Below are 16,468 nucleotides of genomic sequence, written 5' to 3'. Positions count from 1 at the left end.
CTAAGCTAGAGCTTGTTTAGCTTATACGTAAATCCGGCACTGATATGGCTACTCCTCTTTTAAAGCCATCTGAGTGCTTGACCATCACTGCCTCTTGTGGCAGCGAGTTCCATAGTTTAACTCTCCCTGCGTGAAGAAGGACTCGTCCAGGGCCGTCTTAAGCATACCTGGCGCCCTGGCGCGATGGATCCCTCCGGCGCCCTCCCCCGCCCTGTTTCCCAGCGCGGCGGGCAGGCGGGCGCCGCGCGGCTGCCGCCTATAGGGCCGCAGCCCTGCGCAACCCAGCCTGGCCGTAGGGCCAGCCCTGGGCCAGGGGGCGCTGCCCGCCCCCTGTTGCGACGCCCCTGCGTGCGACGGAGGCAGCCCCAGGCCCGTGCGCCTCCGGAGAGCGGCCTGAAGCCGCTGAACAGCTGAGGGGCGTGCCTGGGGCGGCCTCTGCCACGCCTCTCAGCGGGCGCAGCGGCGGCCCTGGTGGCCTGGCGCCCTGGCATCCCGCGCCATCAGACCCGGGCCTAGAGACGGCTCTGGACTCGTCAGTCCTGAATGTTCCAATGCTCAGCTTCATCTCATGTCCAGGAGAAGCGGATGGCAGGGACGAGGCTGGAAAATTCATGCCGAGTCTGGACTATTATATTTAATAATTTATTATGAAACAAAATAAACCCAAGGACATGAAGAAATATCTTCCCATACCTCTCTGGCCTGTTGTTGTTTTTAAAACATATAGTTCTGGCACCTACCTACCCTAAGGCCATTTTGACAATATTTCAGATGGGACAACTAATGGAATGGACAACTAATGGAGTATAAACAAGATTTGGAGTAGGGTGCTCCTTTTTACTGTAGATATTCTCTCGTACTGTGAGATAGGTAAGGAATCCCAAAATTCCAGCTATTTCTCCAAGCCACAAAACAGCTTGACTGCATTTTTTAATTTATTTGTAGCCTATATCCCCAAATATATCCAAATATCTAATAGGCTATTTTTCCCCCCCTGCCAGGACTGCCTGGTGCTCGAGAGATGTGAGCAGCCCAACGCCATCTCCACCTTCCAGGACGATTTCCAGGAGTTTGAGATGATCGACGACAACGAAGAGGAGGAGGAAGGGAACGGGCTGGAGGAGGCGCCCCCCTCGCCCTCGGGGTCTCCAATCCCTTCGCCCACCCCAGAGGAGACCCAGAAGCATCGCCCCACCACTCTCAACCTGACTGTGACGGGCACGCAGGTGAGTCGGGGAGGGGAGCCTCGGGCACCCGGAGTTTTGCAAAAGCAACTCCTGGAAGCAACTTGGTTCCAAAGCATTCTGCACACACAAAATCTGCACACCATTTGATGGTTAAGGAAAAGGCGGGGGTGGGGGAGAAAACCTCAAAGCTGTTTCCAAAAAAAGATGAAATTATTGCGGAGGGGGGGGAAATTAAGAAGAATCTAAGGCTTTCGCAAAGTCAAAATAGCAAAAGGCTAAGAAGAGAATTAAAACTCACACTGACTTTGTAAACATCTGGGTAGATTTGTCTAAACACAAATGCTTTTAGCAGGTGCCAAAAAGAGTCAAGTTGAAGGTTCTGATATATCAATAGGCAGGGAGTTCCAAAGTGTAGATGCCGCTGCACTAAAAGGAACACATATTATGTGGCACCTACAACGGTGCCAGTTCTGAGAAGTTGAGTGGGCATATTTGGGGCAAGACGATGTCATCTGAATCGCTTGTATCTTTGCAGGAATGTGCTAAAGTTATAATGTATATTTTTGCTTATGTTTTCGAAGTATGCTGCAACTTGATTGGTGACCACAGTGTAACAAGTGACTAAATAATAATAATAATAATAATAATAATAATAATAATAATAATAAGACAGCAAATCTGACAGGGGCGTGCATTGCCAGCGAAAGGGTATTCAGCGAGGGGGCTGCTGCAGCAAAGTGGCTTTGCAGAAACCAAAATGTGAGAGGGCATAATTCACGTGTATGTTGCAAAGATTTGTCTCCTGCTTTTCCAGAGTGTGCTCAAAGCAGCTGGTGACAACACCATACAAACAGAAGGAGCAAAATAATAATAATAATAATAATAATAATAATAATAATAATAATAATAACGGCATGGAGAAAATGGATGGGCAATTGGCTCATCTCATGTTCTTACGTTTTAACAACTCAGAAGATATATTGGCCAATCGGAGAGGTTGCACTGGGCAGGGGGCTGCCCAAGACGCCTGTCCTCCGAACAACCCTGCGAGGTAGGTCAGCCAGCTCCCCGCTCCTCAGCCAGCTGCTCTGGGGTGACTTTCATTTCAGGGAGGGGGGATGATGGAGAGAGGAGTGGCAGGAGAGGACGAGGCCCCTGTTTGGTCTGGGAGTTGGGAAATGAATCCTGTGCGGCAGTGATGGCCAAACCTGGCCCTCCAGCTGTTTTGGGACTACAATTCCCATCATCCCTGACCACTGGTCCTGTTATCTAAGGGTGATGATGGGAGTTGTAGTCCCAAAACAGCTAGAGGGCCATCACTGCTGTGTGGGATGTGATACATAAGTAGCAGTCAAGTACAGCATTCCTTGTTTTCCTAGAGTGGACATGCGGGGGGAATGTTTGGTCCAGCCGGTCAAAAACTTCCTGTTTCCTCCTGGCTGGGACATACTTCTTTTGCATGTGACTAGAGGTGGCCGTGACCTTACCTGTCCAGGTAACAAAAAGGACAAGGCACGCAGCACCCCCTCTCTCTTAGACTTCCTCTGCTGTTGGAGCAGCTTTTAGCTAGAGATGCTCTGTTGGCCTTTAGAGGACACTGGGACAATCCCCATATGGGATAGATCCACATAAATACTTTGTCTGCCTTCAGGGATCCAACTGTGAACTGAATGTGAGTAAACTACGATTCTTGACCAGCACACACATTTATATATCAAACAATCCAAAATACAATCTAAAATATATACAATAAATATAAACTTTAACCATTGTAAAAATTATTAGATAACAGAAGATATCACTACTTAGGAGGAGACATATATAAATAATATATATATAAACTTTCACCATTATAAAATTATTAGATACTTTTATATACTTTACACAAGATTGCAGCATGTTTATTCTTTTAAGAGGGATATAAAGGGGACTTACCAGGAATCTAATATTGAGAGGCTTACACAAGGCTGCAACCAGCTTTCTGCTGTGCACGTTTAAAAAGGGGAATGTCAAACTCTGCTAAGTAAAGGAACTTGCTAGCGCAAGTTAGGAAGGATATTAATAAACAATATATCCTCTCCTGCCACCCTGAACATTCCCATATCCTGAGCTATCCAAGCAAGCATGAGAAGAGAGAGAGAGAGAGAGAGAGAGAGAGAGAGAGAGAGAGAGAGAGAGAGAGAGAGAGACTGACTCCAGGAGCATTTTGCATCATAAATAAACCAGAAAGGAGTCGTTCTTCATTTGCATTAAAAGCTGCAAGCAGAGAGCCATGTCCTGCTATGCACCACACAAATGAGGCTGGGGGAAGGGAGTCTTCCCTGCCTGGCAGCTGCTGCTTCTACCGACACTGGCCTATTTGATGCCCAGATGAGTTTCCAGATCTGACAGGATGTCCAGGAGTTTGGACGGCAACGCCTGGGATGCCCAGGGAGGCAGGTTTCTGCAATGCTCTACAAAAACTGGGCTGGGCATTTGTGGCTTTTGCAGGATTAAGTCAGAAACAGAGGAGGCTGCCTAGTTTTGGGGACAATTCTATCGCAGTGTTCAGGACAGAGGGAAGAAAGTTCTTCTTCACGCAGCGCACAATTAAACTATGGAGCTCACTCCCCCAGGGATAGCCACCAACATAGCTGCAAATATAAAGTTTTGCGTGCATTGTTCAAGTGTGCCATTAGATGGCGATGGTGAGCTAATGGCAAATTCAATATCTATATTTAAAACTTTTTTTAAAAAAAAGCATTTTCACAGCATTTTAAAAATATGTGTCTACATTCCTCCTGTTGTTGTTGTTTAGTCGTTTAGTCGTGTCTGACTTCGTGACCCCATGGACCATAGCACGCCAGGCACTCCTGTCTTCCACTGCCTCCCGCAGTTTGGTCAAACTCATGTTCGTAGCTTCGAGAACACTGTCCAACCATCTTGTCCTCTGACGTCCCCTTCTCCTAGTGCCCTCAATCTTTCCCAACATCAGGGTCTTTTTCAGGGAGTCTTCTCTTCTCATGAGGTGGCCAAAGTATTGGAGCCTCAACTTCACGATCTGTCCTTCCAGTGAGCACTCAGGGCTGATTTCCTTCAGAATGGATAGGTTTGATCTTCTTGCAGTCCATGGGACTCTCAAGAGTCTCCTCCAGCACCACAATTCAAAAGCATCAATTCTTCGGCGATCAGCCTTCTTTATGGTCCAGCTCTCACTTCCATACATCACTACTGGGAAAACCATAGCTTTAACTATACAGACCTTTGTCGGCAAGGTGATGTCCCTGCTTTTTAAGATGCTGTCTAGGTTTGTCATTGCTTTTCTCCCAAGAAGCAGGCGTCTTTTAATTTCGTGACTGCTGTCACCATCTGCAGTGATCAAGGAGCCCAAGAAAGTAAAATCTCTCACTGCCTCCATTTCTTCCCCTTCTATTTGCCAGGAGGTGATGGGACCAGTGGCCATGATCTTAGTTCCACCTAGGATGGCTTTAAAAGAGGATTAGACAAATTCATGGAGGAGGAAAGCGCTTCTTGCTGTGAGAACAGAATGCCGGGCTAGATGGGCCCAACCCAATTTATGTTATTATATCATTAATATATTGGCTGTCTCTCTCTATGCAACAGGGGGGCGGGGCTGATCAATTAATTTCTTACAGATTCCCGCAGGAGTTGTCTTTTCGACAACTACCAGGCTGAGAGCTGGGGCTGTGCATTGGTTAGAGTGCTGCACCAGGACGTGGGTTCAAATCCCAACTTGGCCATGAGGTTCACTGGGTGACGTTGGGCCGGTCACTCATTCAGCCTAACCTATAAAACACCCGATTTATATATAATGCACATTTTGAATTTTTTAAACTGGATTCATACACACCTTTTCCTCAAAGGAGCTCAAGGTGCTGTCTGTGATTCTCTCCCTCCTTGTTTAATCCTTGTCCAGAAGAGGCCTGGTCAAAATGGTCAAAGACCTGGAAACTACCGTATGCCTTATGAGGAACGGCTTAGGGAGCTGTGCATGTTTAGCCTGGAGAAGAGAAGGTTAAGGGGTGATATGATAGCCATGTTCAGATATATGAAAGGTTGTCATATGGAGGAGGGAGAAAGATTGTTTTCTGCTCCTCCAGAGAAGCGGACACGGAACAATGGATTCAAACTTCAAGAAAGAAGATTCCACCTAAACATTAGGAAGAACTTCCTGACAGTAAGAGCTGTTCGGCAGTGGAATTTGCTACCAAGGAGTTTGGTGGAGTCTCCTTCTTTGGAGGTCTTTAAGCAGAGGCTTGACAGGCATATGTCAAGAATGCTTTGATGGTGTTTCCTGCTTGGCAGGGGGTTGGACTGGATGGCCCTTGTGGTCTCTTCCAACTCTACGATTCCATGATTCTATAATTCTAATCCCCACAACAAAACTGCGCGGTCGGTCAGGCTGAGAGAAGGCATTGACCGGCCCCCCAGGGCTCCCAGTGAGCTTCATGGCTGAGTGGGGGGATTTGAGAGCCCTGCTCTCCCAGCTCCTAGCCCAGCGCTCTAACCAATACCCAGCACCTGGTTTCTAAAGTTCATTTAGAAATGCGTGGTGTGTGCAAAAACATTTAAGCACAACTTTCCATGCACACACACACACACACACACGTGGAAACAGGGTTGAGTGGATTTTTTAACGATGTGAAACTGATAGCAGCTCAGGCTGAGCTCTGCTTCCTTCATTGCAGACACTGGTTCTCAGACCCCTTCCAACTCTCAAATTCTCTGATTCTCTGATTCCTTCTTCCAAAAGGCACCCGCTGGGTGTTGGGTCGGGGCATCTTTAGTATTCCCTACTTTCCCCACGGAAGCGGCTGCTTCAAACCATCCTCTCCCCCCCCCCCCGCCCTCCCCATCTCGTGCCAATTCATGTGCTTGTCACTAAGCCCCCTTTGGAATTAATCTTTACCAACCTCTCTCTCCCCCCCCTTTTTAATCTGCTGTGTCATTAACCCTCCCTAGAGGGCTCAGTTGGCAAGGCTGTAAGTGCAATTTTCTGAAATATGTGTTCCAAATAATGTGCCATACGGAAGAGAGGTAGGAAGGCAGAGGAACGGCAAAGAGGCATCGCTTTCTGAGAGCACCTTAGCATTCTATAAGATGAATGAAACCATTCCTGGTTAAACCATCAGTGCCCTGTTTTTTTGGTCAGCATTGAATGGACGGGTTCAGATTCATTCACATAAAACACCCTTTCCTAAAGCCACACTCATGGCAGTGCACAGATCAAGCTGGAATAAACTTGAGGACACTTGCAAGAACTCAGTTGTTTTCGCGCAGCTGGAAGCGCCTGCACTGTGGAACTCCCTGCCTCTTGATATCACTGCAGACTTTTTGGAGCCTGCTCAAAGCATTTTTGCTTAGACAAGCTTGTCCAGATGTTTAGAAAGTTGGTGCGAGTTTTAATTATGTTTTTTGTCCGTTGTTAACGTTTTAAGAGTTTTTAATTATTGCTGTTAGCTTTTCTTATTAATAATGGCCATCTGCCAGGGATGCGTTAGTTGCGATTTCTGCATTGCAGAGACTGGGTGGTCCTTGGGATTACCTTACAGCTCTGCATTTCTAAGATGATTTTATTGATTTATCCTTTTTTTGTAAACTTCTTTGAGGCTTTTTTGCTTTCATGGATTCATAGAATTGTAGAGTTGGAAGGGACCCTGAGGGTCATCTAGTCCAACCCCCTGCAATTCATAATAGACAGTCATCCAATCCCTCCAATGGGGAAAAAATGGGGTGGGGTTTTTGTTTTTGCAAACAAGCCTTGTGCAAATTTTATGAAATAATTAAATAACGCAGAAAAGTTTGGCACTGCAGCTGTTTTCTCACCAAAAAACAGGCTGTCCCAAACACACTTCACCTGAAAAGGCACTGTTTAAAATCCCCCTTGGATACGTCTCCAATTCAAGAGTTGCTTCACAAAATTCATCCACATTCTGATCTGCATGTTAATCCAGGTCAGGTAAACTCATACCAGAATTTGGAGTCTTTGTGCTTCATGCAGCAGCTAGACTGGTGACTGGGAGCGATCGCCAAGACCATAGAACACTGGTCCTGTAAGACCTATATCGGCTCCCAGTATGTTTCCGAGCACAAATCAAAGTGTTGGTGCTGACCTTGAAAGCCCTAAACGGCCTCAGCCCAGTATACCTGAGGGAGCGTCTCCACCCCCATCACTCAGCCCGGACACGGAGGTCCAGCTCCGAGGGCCTTCTGGCAGTTCCCTCCCTGCGAAAAGTGAGGTTACAGGGAACCAGGCAGAGGGCCTTCTCGGTGGTGGCGCCCGCCCTGTGGAACGCCCTCCCATCAGATGTCAAGGAAATAAACAACTATCTGACTTTTAGAAGACATCTGAAGGTAGCCCTGTTCAGGGAAGTTTTTAAATGTTTGATGTTTTATCGTGTTTTTAATATTCTCTTGGGAGCCACCCAGAGTGGCTGGGGAACCACAATCAGATGGTCGGGGGAATAAATTATTATTATTATTATTACTATTATTATTATTACTATTATTATTATTATTATTATTATTATTATTATTATTATTATTACAGTCATACCTCATGTCACATCCGCTTCAGGATACGTCTTTTCGGGATACGGACGCACTGAACCCTGGAGTTCCAAAACGGGGTACTTCCGGGTTCTCCCTGTCTGTAATCTGCGCGCATGCGCAGAAGTGCTAAATTGTGCTTTGCGCATGCACAGATGTGCCAAATTGCGTTGCACGCGTGCACAGAAGCAGCACTTCAGGATGCAGCCTTTTCACGTTGCGAACGGGCCTCCAGAATGGATCCCGTTCGTAACCAGAGCTACCACTGTATTGTGCTAATTCTTGAGCAGGGCTGGCCCGAAGGCAAGGCTGGGTGCCGCAATGGGCCAGGGCTCCGGCCGGAGGGATCGCCGCACCACAGCGCCAGGGCGCCTGATATGCTTACGACGGCCCTGTTCTTGAGCATAGCCATTGTGGCTGGTGACCTTTGACAAACCTCTCCTCCAGCCTGCGCCAGTCCTATTTGGAGAAGCCAACACTCACACCTGGGGCTTTCTGCAAGCAAAGCAGGTGCCTTTCACTCCCACTGCTAGAGCTGCCGGTTAAGTGCCTTAATCTGATTTCTAGTGGCACAATCCGAAAGGAGCAAGGGCTGCTCTTATTCTTTGAGGAAACTCCTTCTGTGCCATCATGGTTTTGGAACTGCCCCATTTCCGATTCAGCTCTGCAAAAATGCTCTCAACCAGAGGTGGATCCTCTCTTGGAACGGTAGACTGCAGCAATCCCTGGCTGAGAAGCTCTCTCCTTCGGCACAGTTTGTTGTGATCCCTTCATTGCAGGGGTTGGACTAGATAACTCTTGGTGTCCCATCCAACCCTACAGTTCTATGATTCATTGGAGGGTTTTAAACAGGGGTTGTGGGGCCTTCTTTCAGGGCTTCCTAATCTGTGATTCCAGCATTACAGGGGGTTGGAATATCAGCCCTACGATTCTGTGATTCTTCTTATTAAATTTCTCTTTTTATCTTCTCTCCCCCCCCCCCCCCCCGCCCCAAAAGGCCATATATTGCTTAATTAGCCAAAGGCCTGGGAGAAGAGGAATGCTTTTGCCTGGTTCTCTTTTTTATATTTTTTATTAGTTTCCATTTTATCACATTTAAACACATCCTTATTATACTCTTTACATACTTGCTCTATTGAGCTTCAACTTCCCTCCATCCCATCTCATGACTTCCATAGTCCATTATTACTTCATAGCATTTATACAATTTCCACTTTACATTTCACTCCTTCCGTTTATCACAAAATATTAAATAAATATACAGAAGGTACAAATCATTAACCTTGCTAGTTTTCTTACTACAACCCTGCTAGTGTGGTCAATTGTTTACAGTTATCCTTCAGATATTGTACAAATTTACTCTGGTCTTTTTGGAACACTTGATCACGCTGGTTTCGGATTTTCCCAATCAGCTTTGCCAGTTCTGCATAGTCCATCATCTTCATCTGCCCCTCTTCTAACGAAGGGATTTCCTGTTGCTTCCATTTTGGGGCTAAAAGAGTTCTTGCTGCTGTTGCCGCACACATTAACAGTTTAATGTATGGAGAGCCAGCGTGGTATAGTGGTTAAGAGTGGTAGATTCGTAATCTGGGGAACTGGGTTCGCTTCCCCGCTCCTCCACATGCAGCTGCTGGGTGACCTTGGGCTAGTCACACTTCTCTGAAGTCTCTCAGCCTCACTCACCTCACAGAGTGTTTGTTGTGGGAGAGGAAAGGAAAGGAGAATGTTAGCTGCTTTGAGACTCCTTAGGGTAGTGATAAAGCGGGATATCAAATCCAAACTCCTCCTCCTCCTCCTCCTCCTCCTCCTCCTCCTCCTCCTATGTCTCTCTTTGGGATCTCTTCTCCTACTACAGCTAACAGAAATGCCTCCCCCCCCCACTAAAGTACTTTTAAACATTTTCTTTAACTCATCTCTACTCTTTTTTTCTCCCGTGCGTGGCCAGGACTCCCTGAACAACAACAGCGGCTGCAACCCAGCGCCCCCCTTGCAAAGGGCCACCTGGCAGGAGACTTTGCTCCACACTTCTTCATCTTCCTCCTCCTCCTCCTCTTCGGTGCCCCATGCTGGTGAGTGCTTTCCCGTACCCCTGGCCCCCTGGGGAGAACGGGCTCCCCCCAGCAAGCAGAAACTGTGCAGGAGGGTGGAGGTACAGAGGTGGGGAACTTTCAGCCCACAGGTCTAAATAAGCCCGGTGCAGGTCCCAGTTAGACAAATCACATTCTGTGGGGGTGTCAGGTACGGAAGAGGCTGCAAAGGAGCAACTGAGAGTGACAATGGTTCCTTGCAAGGAGGGCTCACTGTTGGTGTCGATCAGCCGACAGGGGATCCTGCTTTGACTCCATAGCACAGCGTGATTTCTCAGCATAGCTTTCTCCAACTGCAGGAAGCTGTTTGCATTCATTCCTCGGCCCCCTCTGCATTCTTCCTTTTGCAGAGGAAGCTGCTTGCACGGATACTGCTTCTTCCATCCAGACTGCAAGTCCCCTTTCAAGGCGTTCTCCCAGTGCCAATCAGCTGATTGGTGCAGAAAGTGTGTCTCCATAGAAGGTTGCTGCAACTGCCAATCAACTGAACGTTGGCAGCTGTTAGTCACCTGTTGTTGTTAAGGCACCAGGCAATTGGGTCACAGGTGGGAGGTCCCACCCCCTTGTCCAAGTAGGTTATGGGGGTGTGTGGTTAGGAATGTGGATCCAACTCCCCACTTCACTGGAGGGACTCAAGGGTTGGGCTGTGGAGTGCAAGAGCCGCAGGACTTGCCAGTCAGGGTCTGGGTCATGGAATGGTAACAGCAAAGCCCTTAGGAGGTCTGGGATATATCGCACGGCAATAGGCAGGTCCAACTAGATAAGGCCCAGGGTGAGCAGGAGGCTTCAGGATTGGGTGGCGGCTGTGTAGACTTCCCCAGATTGCTGGTTTTGACCTCATTAGAGTGTTCTCGGGATGGTTCCTGAGTCCTGAACGGTGCCGTCTGTTCCTTCCCCTTGCAGAGCGATCCTCCCCTGTGCACCCGTGTCTCCAGGATAGACTGTGCTCAGACACTCGGAGTGGCACAGGCCCTGGCCAAGCCCAACCTCCTTGCAAACCACCGCTTTATGATGCCGAAGGGAACAGCCAGGAGCTGCGGGAGGCCCCACCCCCTGCCCGACCTGGGGAGGACTACAACATGAACATCGTCTCCTCCATGCCCTGCTCTCAGCCTCCTTCAGCTTCATCTGTCCAGGCCCCCAGGGAGGTTGCGGAAGATCCCCAAGGTCCCATCACATGCCTGGAGTCCCAGCCGCCCACCTTCAGCCCCCATAGGTCACCGGCAACGGAGATTTACTGCGCCAGGTTCCAGCGGGATGCGGCAGGTTGCCAGGAGGCAAAGAAGGTGGCTGGGGGCTCCCCCGTTGTCTTTGCTGGGGGAAAATCGGGGCATGGGTCCCCCATCTCACTGATTGACCAGGGAGGCTCCCCGCTGTCAGACGCCGAGCCTCCCAAGGGCCGCCGAGACGGCAGGTCTGGAATGAACCACCCCTTGGGAGACCACGCCACCCCGACCAGAACGGCAGCAGAATCCCTGAGCTCCGAAGAAGAAAGCGGCCACAGGGGCCGGGCGCCCAGTGTGCGAGGGCCACCTTCCGCCTCGTCGGACACCACATCCCCCTCATCAGACCCCGGTATCGAGGCTGACCTCACCAGCCGCAACTCCAAGTCCTTCCCGCCGTGCAGCCGGCACAGCGAGGACCTCAGCTCGCCTGGCTCCGACTCGGACGTGGAGGGCGAGATCGAGGCGGCCTTTGCCTGCAGCGGGAACCGCCTGGCCAGCAACATGATCTCCAGCATCTCAGAAACAGAGCTGGATTTGAGCAGCGACAGCAGCAGTGGACGCTCCTCCCACCTCACCAACTCCATCGAGGAGGCCAGCTCCCCGGGCTCAGAGGCTGAGCTGGAGGCGGACCTGGAGTCCCGGGGGGTGCTGGGCCTGAAGGATGCCCTCCTGCTAGACGTGGGCAAGGAGGAGGAGGACGGGGTGGCAGTGGCCCCAGAGAGCCCAGTGGTGCGGAGGGACAGCCTGGCGGCCCTCAAGATAGAGGAGTTTTACGAGGACCCGTCCGCTCCCATCGAGCCAACGGACAGGCCCCTCTCGGACCCACTGGACCTGGAGATTGACCCCGACCACAGCCTGGAGACCCTGCGGCGTTCCTTCTACTTGCCAGTGGGGGCCAAGCTTGTGCCCAAGGGCCGCAGCGACAGCGATGACCGAGCGGGGAACAGCGAGTACGACTCCGACTCTGACTCCGAGTCGGAGCCGGACCTGAGCGAGGACTCTGACTCCCCGTGGCTGCTCAGCAACCTGGTGAACAAGATGATCTCAGAAGGCTCGTACCCCATCAAGTGCGCCGACGAGTGCTTCCCGGCAGCCCACTCCCTCTCGGACACCATCTCTCCCGCCTCCGACCTGGAGCCAGAGATCCCCAGCGAGGCCCTGGAGGAGGTGCAGCCTGGCCCTCCGCAGAGCATCGAGCTGGTGGACATGGAGACCCTCCGGTGTTCGCTACGGGAGGAGGAGAAGCCCACCGAGCCAGGGGGCCCGGCGGATGAGGTGGGACCCTACCTGTTCATGAGCAACCTGACCAACGACACCATTGCTCCCGTCTTTCCTGGGAGGCCACTCTCCGGCTGCTGCAAGAGCAGCGGCGGCGGCACCCCAGCCAAGGGCTTGCCCCCCAGGGAGGTCGTGGTCAAAGCAGACCTGGCCACAGGGCCCGAGGACTGGGCGATCGACGGGGACCTGGACTCTGGCATTTTGGAGGACAACGACATGATTGACGATGTCCGGTTAGAGGGCAGCGAGGGGCTGGACGTCTCCACTGCCAAGACCAACCGTTGCTTCAGCTTGGCCTACTCTCCCGAGGAGGAGGAAGAGGACGGGGAGGCCCCTTCCCTAGGCAGCCTGAAGGGCTCCCCCTTCTCCGAGGAGATGCCCCTGCCCCCGCCCACCATAGCGCTGGACGACTCCCTGGCCTACGACTCCGTCAAGTACACCCTTGTCGTGGACGAAAACACCCAGCTGGAGCTGGTCAGCCTCAAGCGCTGCACGTCGGTGCTGAGCGACGACAGCGAGCTGCTGCGGGCCTGCGACGCTGCCGACGACCTGGAGGATGCAGGCAGTGACTTTGGGGAGGGGCTGGTGGCGCCGGACGGGCGCAGCTCTTCCTCGGAGGACTCCTCGCCCGAGGCCGACCTCCACTTCTCAAAGAAGTTCCTCAACGTCTTTGTCAACAGCACCTCCCGTTCCTCCAGTGAGTGCCCCCCTTCTGTGGCTAGAGGGGGTGGGGTGGGTGGGGGGAGAGGGAGGGAGGCCGCATCCTGCGACCAGCACATGACTGCATGTTGCCACCCCAGTCACCTGGAGACAAGATCCAGGGGCCCTTCTGCTTTGGTCTCCTGGCTCCCAAGCAACAGGGCTTCACCTGCTGCTGCCCCATTGTGGCCACAGGCGGTCTTGATTGGCTGTCTTCCTGCTGAGCGGCAGGCCTCTGCAATTGGCTTCCTATCCTTAGAAGAAGAAGCCCTCTGTCCTAACAGCGTGATTGGTACAAATGCCACACCCTGCCCTTGATTGGTAGAAGGGTTGCCCTGCATCCCTGATTGGTACAGGTGCCCCATCTCATCCCTGATTGGTACAAGATGCCCCACCCTGCCCTTGATTGGTAGAGGTGTTGCCCTGCAGCCCTGATTGGTACAGGTGCCCCATCTCATCCCTGATTGGTACAAGATGCCCCACCCTGCCCTTGATTGGTAGAGGTGTTGCCCTGCATCCCTGATTGGTAAAGGTGCCCCATCTCATCCCTGATTGGTACAAGATGCCACACCCTGCCCTTGATTGGTAGAGGTGTTGCCCTGCATCCCTGATTGGTACAGGTGCCCCATCTCATCCCTGATTGGTACAAGATGCCACACCCTGCCCTTGATTGGTAGAGGTGTTGCACTGCATCCCTGATTGGTACAAGATGCCACACCCTGCCCTTGATTGGTAGAGGTGTTGCACTGCATCCCTGATTGGTACAAGATGCCCCACCCTGCCCTTGATTGGTAGAGGTGTTGCACTGCATCCCTGATTGGTACAAGATGCCACACCCTGCCCTTGATTGGTAGAGGTGTTGCCCTGCATCCCTGATTGGTACAAGATGCCCCACCCTGCCCTTGATTGGTAGAGGTGTTGCCCTGCATCCCTGATTGGTACAAGATGCCCCACCCTGCCCTTGATTGGTAGAGGTGTTGCCCTGCATCCCTGATTGGTACAAGATGCCCCACCCTGCCCTTGATTGGTAGAGGTGTTGCACTGCATCCCTGATTGGTACAGGTGCCCCATCTCATCCCTGATTGGTACAAGATGCCACGCCCTGCCCTTGATTGGTAGAGGTGTTGCACTGCATCCCTGATTGGTACAGGTGCCCCATCTCATCCCTGATTGGTACAAGATGCCCCACCCTGCCCTTGATTGGTAGAGGTGTTGCCCTGCATCCCTGATTGGTACAGGTGCCCCATCTCATCCCTGATTGGTACAAGATGCCACACCCTGCCCTTGATTGGTAGAGGTGTTGCCCTGCATCCCTGATTGGTACAGGTGCCCCATCTCATCCCTGATTGGTACAAGATGCCCCACCCTGCCCTTGATTGGTAGAGGTGTTGCCCTGCATCCCTGATTGGTACAGGTGCCCCATCTCATCCCTGATTGGTACAAGATGCCACACCCTGCCCTTGATTGGTAGAGGTGTTGCCCTGCATCCCTGATTGGTACAGGTGCCCCATCTCATCCCTGATTGGTACAAGATGCCACACCCTGCCCTTGATTGGTAGAGGTGTTGCCCTGCATCCCTGATTGGTACAGGTGCCCCACCCTGCCCTTGATTGGTAGAGGTGTTGCACTGCATCCCTGATTGGTACAAGATGCCCCACCCTGCCCTTGATTGGTAGAGGTGTTGCACTGTATCCCTGATTGGTACAAGATGCCACACCCTGCCCTTGATTGGTAGAGGTGTTGCCCTGCATCCCTGATTGGTACAGGTGCCCCATCTCATCCCTGATTGGTACAAGATGCCACACCCTGCCCTTGATTGGTAGAGGTGTTGCACTGCATCCCTGATTGGTACAAGATGCCACACCCTGCCCTTGATTGGTAGAGGTGTTGCCCTGCATCCCTGATTGGTACAGGTGCCCCATCTCATCCCTGATTGGTACAAGATGCCCCACCCTGCCCTTGATTGGTAGAGGTGTTGCACTGCATCCCTGATTGGTACAAGATGCCCCACCCTGCCCTTGATTGGTAGAGGTGTTGCACTGCATCCCTGATTGGTACAGGGGCCCCACCCTGCCCTTGATTGGTAGAGGTGTTGCACTGCATCCCTGATTGGTACAGGTGCCCCATCTCATCCCTGATTGGTACAAGATGCCCCACCCTGCCCTTGATTGGTAGAGGTGTTGCACTGCATCCCTGATTGGTACAAGATGCCCCACCCTGCCCTTGATTGGTAGAGGTGTTGCACTGCATCCCTGATTGGTACAAGATGCCCCACCCTGCCCTTGATTGGTAGAGGTGTTGCACTGCATCCCTGATTGGTACAAGATGCCCCACCCTGCCCTTGATTGGTAGAGGTGTTGCACTGTATCCCTGATTGGTACAAGATGCCACACCCTGCCCTTGATTGGTAGAGGTGTTGCCCTGCATCCCTGATTGGTACAGGTGCCCCATCTCATCCCTGATTGGTACAAGATGCCACACCCTGCCCTTGATTGGTAGAGGTGTTGCACTGCATCCCTGATTGGTACAAGATGCCACACCCTGCCCTTGATTGGTAGAGGTGTTGCCCTGCATCCCTGATTGGTACAGGTGCCCCATCTCATCCCTGATTGGTACAAGATGCCCCACCCTGCCCTTGATTGGTAGAGGTGTTGCACTGCATCCCTGATTGGTACAAGATGCCCCACCCTGCCCTTGATTGGTAGAGGTGTTGCACTGCATCCCTGATTGGTACAGGTGCCCCACCCTGCCCTTGATTGGTAGAGGTGTTGCACTGCATCCCTGATTGGTACAGGTGCCCCATCTCATCCCTGATTGGTACAAGATGCCCCACCCTGCCCTTGATTGGTAGAGGTGTTGCACTGCATCCCTGATTGGTATAGGTGCCCCATATCATCCCTGATTGGTACAAGATGCCCCATCCCTTCTCTGATTGGTACAAATGCCCCACCCCATCCCTGATTGGTACAAGATGCCACACCCTGCCTTTGATTGGTACAGATGCCCCATCTCATCCCTGATTGGTACAAAATACCACACCCTGCTCTTGATTGGTACAAGATGCCACACCCTGCCCTTGATTGGCACAGATGCGAAACTCCTTACCCGATTGGTACAGCTGGCGCTCCTGACAAGTGCAGCTCCCTCGCCCCAGTCTCTGATTGGTCAGCCCTTTGCTTTGGGTGATTCTCTGTCTGCAGCCTGCTGTGATCCTTTCTCTGCCCCCTCAACCAGGTACAGAGTCCTTTGGTCTCTTTTCTTGCATGGTGAACGGGGAGGAGCGGGAACAGACCCACCGAGCTGTCTTCAGGTGAGAAGGGAGAGGTCAGAGGGTTCTCCTGCCCTTGGGTGAGATGCTCCTTCGGGCCAGGAGATCAGTCCTGCAAGGCTGTCTTTTTTTTGGGGGGGAGGGCTCCCACACACCCCAGCAAAGCAGAAGAGC

General features: G+C 51.6%; 1 protein-coding gene across 1 annotated transcript in view; it reads left to right on the top strand.

The window, feature by feature from the left end:
• Positions 1 to 16,468, top strand: part of MAPK8IP2 (mitogen-activated protein kinase 8 interacting protein 2) — a 46,768-nt gene that overhangs the window by 18,938 nt on the left and 11,362 nt on the right. The window contains exons 3-6 of the mRNA XM_060279308.1: positions 1,002 to 1,226; positions 9,682 to 9,805; positions 10,727 to 13,024; positions 16,261 to 16,336. Coding sequence (XP_060135291.1) covers positions 1,002 to 1,226; positions 9,682 to 9,805; positions 10,727 to 13,024; positions 16,261 to 16,336 — 2,723 coding nt within the window. The remainder of the gene's footprint in view (positions 1 to 1,001; positions 1,227 to 9,681; positions 9,806 to 10,726; positions 13,025 to 16,260; positions 16,337 to 16,468) is intronic.

Source organism: Zootoca vivipara, chromosome 10 (assembly GCF_963506605.1).
Source record: "Zootoca vivipara chromosome 10, rZooViv1.1, whole genome shotgun sequence".
Taxonomy (NCBI): domain Eukaryota; kingdom Metazoa; phylum Chordata; class Lepidosauria; order Squamata; family Lacertidae; genus Zootoca; species Zootoca vivipara.
Note: the sequence above shows the minus strand (reverse complement) of the source record. Positions and strands in the feature narration are given on the sequence as shown.